This window comes from Octopus bimaculoides, chromosome 22 (assembly GCF_001194135.2).
Source record: "Octopus bimaculoides isolate UCB-OBI-ISO-001 chromosome 22, ASM119413v2, whole genome shotgun sequence".
Taxonomy (NCBI): domain Eukaryota; kingdom Metazoa; phylum Mollusca; class Cephalopoda; order Octopoda; family Octopodidae; genus Octopus; species Octopus bimaculoides.
This window is the reverse complement of record NC_069002.1, coordinates 27,680,793-27,685,815: the sequence shown is the minus strand read 5'-3', so window position 1 is coordinate 27,685,815 and position 5,023 is coordinate 27,680,793. Positions and strand designations below refer to the sequence as shown.

Below are 5,023 nucleotides of genomic sequence, written 5' to 3'. Positions count from 1 at the left end.
ATATATATATATATATATAAAATTAACAGGCTATGAAAGATTTCAGAACATTTATAAAGAGGTCTTACAGCTGTTTCCAGGATATTTTATATATCCCTTCATCAGAGACGGTGTGAGAAAATGGTTAAGCACTAGTTATTATAGAGAAGATATGACATACAGAGTGAAGTGGAGGAAGGAAAATATCCTTACGTATCTCACTTCTGTTTTCCTAACTAGTGCTTAAGCATTTTCTTGCACCATCTCTGATGAAGGGGTATATAAAATATCCTGGAAACAGCTGTAAGACCTTCTCTTTATAAATGTTCTGAAATCTTTCATAGCCTTGGATTTTTTTATCTCATTCTGTTAATTTATTATATATTTTATATATATTTCATATGACCTACGTTGGACTCCTCATTCATATAATCATCGAACCTGGAGCTTAACTATAGCCTGTCCATAGCACTTAGTATTACCTGACACCTTTGGGTCTTCTCGACACCATTACCTCTCAAAACCTATATATATATTTATATACATGCACATTAGATATTATGACTCCTGATAGTAGATAAGATAATTCAAAATATGGTGTTTTACAAAACAAATGAGCTTAACAACATCCCAAATTATATCTGGATTAAGTTACCATGATTATGTTGCATTACTAATGTGCATTTCATTTATTACTCTTAAGGCAGCATGCTGGCAGAATTGTTAATATGCTGCACAGAAGGCTTAGCAGAATCCCATTTGGCTTTGTCTTGGGTTCAAATTTCACCAAGATTCACTTTGCCTTTCATTCTTCTGAAGCTGATGAAATAGTACCAGTTGATCACTGGGGTCAATGTAATCAATTAGCTCTGCTCCCTAAAATTTCAGGCCTTGTGCCTATAATGGAAAGGATTATTATTGTTGTTAGTAAGGTGGGGAGCTGACAAAATTGTTAGCACTCCAAACAAAGTGCTTAGCAGCATTTCATCCATTTTTACATTCTTAGTTCAAATTCTGCCAGAATCAACTTTGCCTTTCAGAATTGATAAAATAAATACCAGTTGAACACTGGAGCTGATGTAATTGGTTTACCCAACCCCTAAAGTTGCTGGCCTGGTGCCAAAATTTGAAACCATTATTGAGTTACATTACTAATAAGAGCCAGCTGGCAGAATCAATAGCACAAAATTAGAACAAAAGGCTCAACAGCATTTCTTCTAGTTCTTTCTGTTCTGAGATCAAATTCCACTAAGGTTAACTTAAACTCTCATCCTTTCAGGGTCAATTAAATAAGTACCAGTTGAGCAGTGGGGTAAATGTAATTGATTAGCCCCCTCCCTCAAAATCTCAGGCCTTGTGCTTATTGTAGAAAGGATTATTATTATTGTTACATTACTAATAAGAAAGTGAGCTGGCAGAATCGTTAGTGTGTTGGACAAAATGCTTGGCTACATTTCTTCCTGCTCTTTACATTCTGGGTTCAAATCCTGCCAAGGTTAACTTTGCCTTTCGTCCAATCAAGCACTGGGTTTTTTTGGTGTAATTCACTTGCCCTTCCCCTCAAAATCGTTGTCCTTGTCTCAAAATTAGAATCATCATTATTATTATTATTATTATTTTGTATTGCAGGATCCTTGTGTGAGTTTTGCCTGCAAACAGGCATTACTGAAAGTTCTTCGCCCCCGGCATAGACGGCAAAGACGAGTCTTTATTCCCTCACCACCAAGATGTACTTCTCCTGGAAAAAGTAATCCCCTTAAATTTTATAATTTTTCTTTTTTTAATTATCAAACTCATTTAATGATTTCTTTCCTTAAAGGAATAAAAATCTCATACAAGTTAAAGGAAAAGTGTAAAAAAATCCTTAAAATGTTTTAGTTTAGATTCCATGCAACATGTACTATACTCAAACCCGCAGTAAACCATAGACAGCTATGAAACCTTGCTACAACCTTAAACTTCTACAAGGCACAGAAATGGCTGTGTGGTTAAGAAACATATTTCAAGTGAAATACTCTACTAATTTTGAAAATGATGAAGTATTTAATGTAATAACTGTCATTATTAACCCTTTCGTTACTGTATTTATTTTGAGATGCTCTGTTTCTTTCAATTACTTTGAATATAATAAAGAATTGTTATAACAAAAAATAGTTATCATTAAGCTAGTGTTAGGAATATAAAGTGTGACTAAGGTTTGGAAGATTTTAATTTGAAAGTTATGAAAACAAGACATTTGTACTCAGAGCCAGTTTCAGCCGGTTTCAGCCGGGTTGGTAATGAAAGGGTTAATCTAATATTGTGCATGCTGCACAGAATGCTTAGCAGCACTTCACCTGTCTTTATGTTCTGGGTTCAAATTCTGCTACGGTCAACTTTGCCTTTCATTCTTTTGGGATCAATAAAATAAGTACCAGTTGAGCACTGGGGGTTGACCTAACCGAATTACCCCCCCCCCGAAATTGCTGACCTTGTGCCAAAATTTGGAACCATTATTAATCTGGTATTTAAGGTGGTGAGCTAAAGGGTCGAATTTCCTCTTTTAAATTCAAGAAACCACATATTGTGCCTTGTCAGAGCTAGCTTCATCAAGCTGCAGGCCTAAACTTTGACCAACTGCATGCGTAGGTAATGATGTGGGGTGGGGGATAGGGAATCCACTTTAGACTTAGCTTTCAACAAAAGAAAAAAAAAAGACCCTGATAACAACTGTTTACTTTGGTCCACATTTGTATCAATTAGTTTATTTGTCTCAAAATATATCAGGAGGAGCTACAGCTGATGATGATGATGACTACGAACACCAGAGCAAAGTACCCAAAAGCCATGTGCAACATGAAAATAAGCCAGAACCAGAAGTTCTAGAACAAGACCAAGATTTGATTGGAAATTATGCTGAACAGGTAAATGGTTTACCTTTTCTAAAAGAATGCGATCAAGTTGTAGGAACTTTGTAATAGTGTAACCCTCTGCCAGTCAATTCTGTCACTTCATTAGAATTTAATCCTGTACATGTGTCAAGCAACAGCTAATTTTGAGCATTAAAGACAAATTAATGTTTGTTCTTTAAAATATATAAGGCAGTGAGTTAGCAGAATCATTTGCATGTCGGACAAAAATTCTTAGTGTTTCTTCCAGTTCTTTCCATTCTGATTTCAGATTCTGCCGAGGTTGAATTTTGCCGTTCAGCCTTTCGTGGTCGATAAAACAAAGTGCCAGTTGAGCGCTGGGGTTGACATAACTAAGTTAACCCTCTTCCTATATTCATTGGCCTTGTGCCAAAATTTGAACCCATCATTTAAGATATAGGGGTCAGTTTCAAAAGGTCACTTACCCCATTAATGTAACCCTCCTAAATACATCTCATCTCCTCCATCTCTGCCCCCTTCCTCACACTACCACCACCTGTTTCTCTATTACTTGTTATCCTCCATTCTGAGCTCTGAATTCTAATTAAAAAACATAAAACATGTAACAGTAATATATATATATATATATATGTGTGTGTGTGTGTTGATCTCAAGACACTGAGCCTTATGAAGGAGATAACTAAGGACCGAGATATCTGAGGCATTGTTGAACTCAAGAAGATCTGTCTGCCACAGCAGAATCGATACTGATATCGGTGCCGGTGCTACATAAAAAGCACTTAGTACACTCTGTACACTCTATGGAATGATTGGCCTTAGGAAGGGCATCTAGCTATAGAAACCGTGCCAGAACAGACAATGGAGCCTTGTGCGGCCCCTGACCTTGTATCAGCTCTGATCAAACTGCCCAACCCATTCCAGCATGGAAAACAGAGGTTAGATGATGATGATGATATACCTCTCACAACTAAAGTGTACTGGTTGTACACACATACACACACACACACACACACAGGTGAAAGCATGGTCATATGGTTAAAGAGTTCACTTTGGAACTACATCTTTACAATGGCTGTGGTGTAACCACTACCTTGAGTGGAAATTAGAAGAAACTTGTCTTGCGTTTGTGTGATTGAGTGTATATTTCCCTTGTCATCTTCATGCTGATTGTAAACAAAGCATCTCTGTTCCTGCATGTGATGTCATTTGTTTGCATTCTTCCCTAAAAGTATGTCTGGCCTGTTTGTTGTTTGATAGACTGGGCAAATCATTACTTTGCATGGAAACAGGTTAGAGTTGGTATTAGGAAGATCGTCCAGCCATAGAAAGAATTACCACCACCACCACAACAAAGTCTCATTTGATCCATGCCTGCATAGAAAATTAGACATTAAAAATCATCATCGTCATCGTCGTCTAAGTGCCTAAGTTTATATTCTTGGAGGATTATTAATTTCTTTCACCTTGACAGTTCTTATTCCCATGAACAATCATCACACACATAGATAAATGCATGTTTCTTTCTCTTTAAAGAATGAACCAATGATATTAGAACCTGCAGACCACAATCTTCCTTTAGAAGCTCTTCTAGGTGGCAGTGGGGCAAATTTCCCTCCAATTGTAGACATTCCTCCTGATGCTGATGATGAAACTATGGTGGAGTTAGCAATTGCACTCAGTCTACAAGATCAGGTAAGGACCGATTCACCTCTCTCCTTTCATCATTTTAATATATCAAATTTTAGAAAAAATAATTAAAGTAAATGAGTGAGAATCGAACCAGTGAGTGTGTTAATTAATAAGGCAAGACACAATATATATATTATGACTTCACGTAGGCACGGCGATACTAATGCTTCAGAATAAAGTACCATGGAATCACAGATCATTCAGCTCTGAGAGCACTGCTTCTTATAAGAGAAAGAATTGTAAACTAATGAAGCTGATTAACTCACTCCTGTTTTTTTGTCTTTTATTAATTGATATGTTCTTTCTGCATTATACAGAATGAATAAAATCTTTAAAACAAAAAAAAAAAAAAATTCCAGTTTCTTTAATACATTTATTTGTTTACTTGTTCATATTTGTTGACCATTATTATTATCTTTTGGTTTATTGATTATCATTCATTTTATTTTGCTAGTCACGACATGGCACTGAACTGAGCTTGCAAA

General features: G+C 36.2%; 1 protein-coding gene across 1 annotated transcript in view; it reads left to right on the top strand.

Moving 5' to 3' along the window:
• Positions 1-5,023, top strand: part of LOC106881733 (E3 ubiquitin-protein ligase UBR4-like) — a 218,633-nt gene that overhangs the window by 128,855 nt on the left and 84,755 nt on the right. The window contains exons 59-63 of the mRNA XM_052975666.1: positions 683-753; positions 1,609-1,726; positions 2,746-2,882; positions 4,383-4,541; positions 4,993-5,018. Of these exons, the coding sequence (XP_052831626.1) occupies positions 683-753; positions 1,609-1,726; positions 2,746-2,882; positions 4,383-4,541; positions 4,993-5,018 (511 nt within the window). The remainder of the gene's footprint in view (positions 1-682; positions 754-1,608; positions 1,727-2,745; positions 2,883-4,382; positions 4,542-4,992; positions 5,019-5,023) is intronic.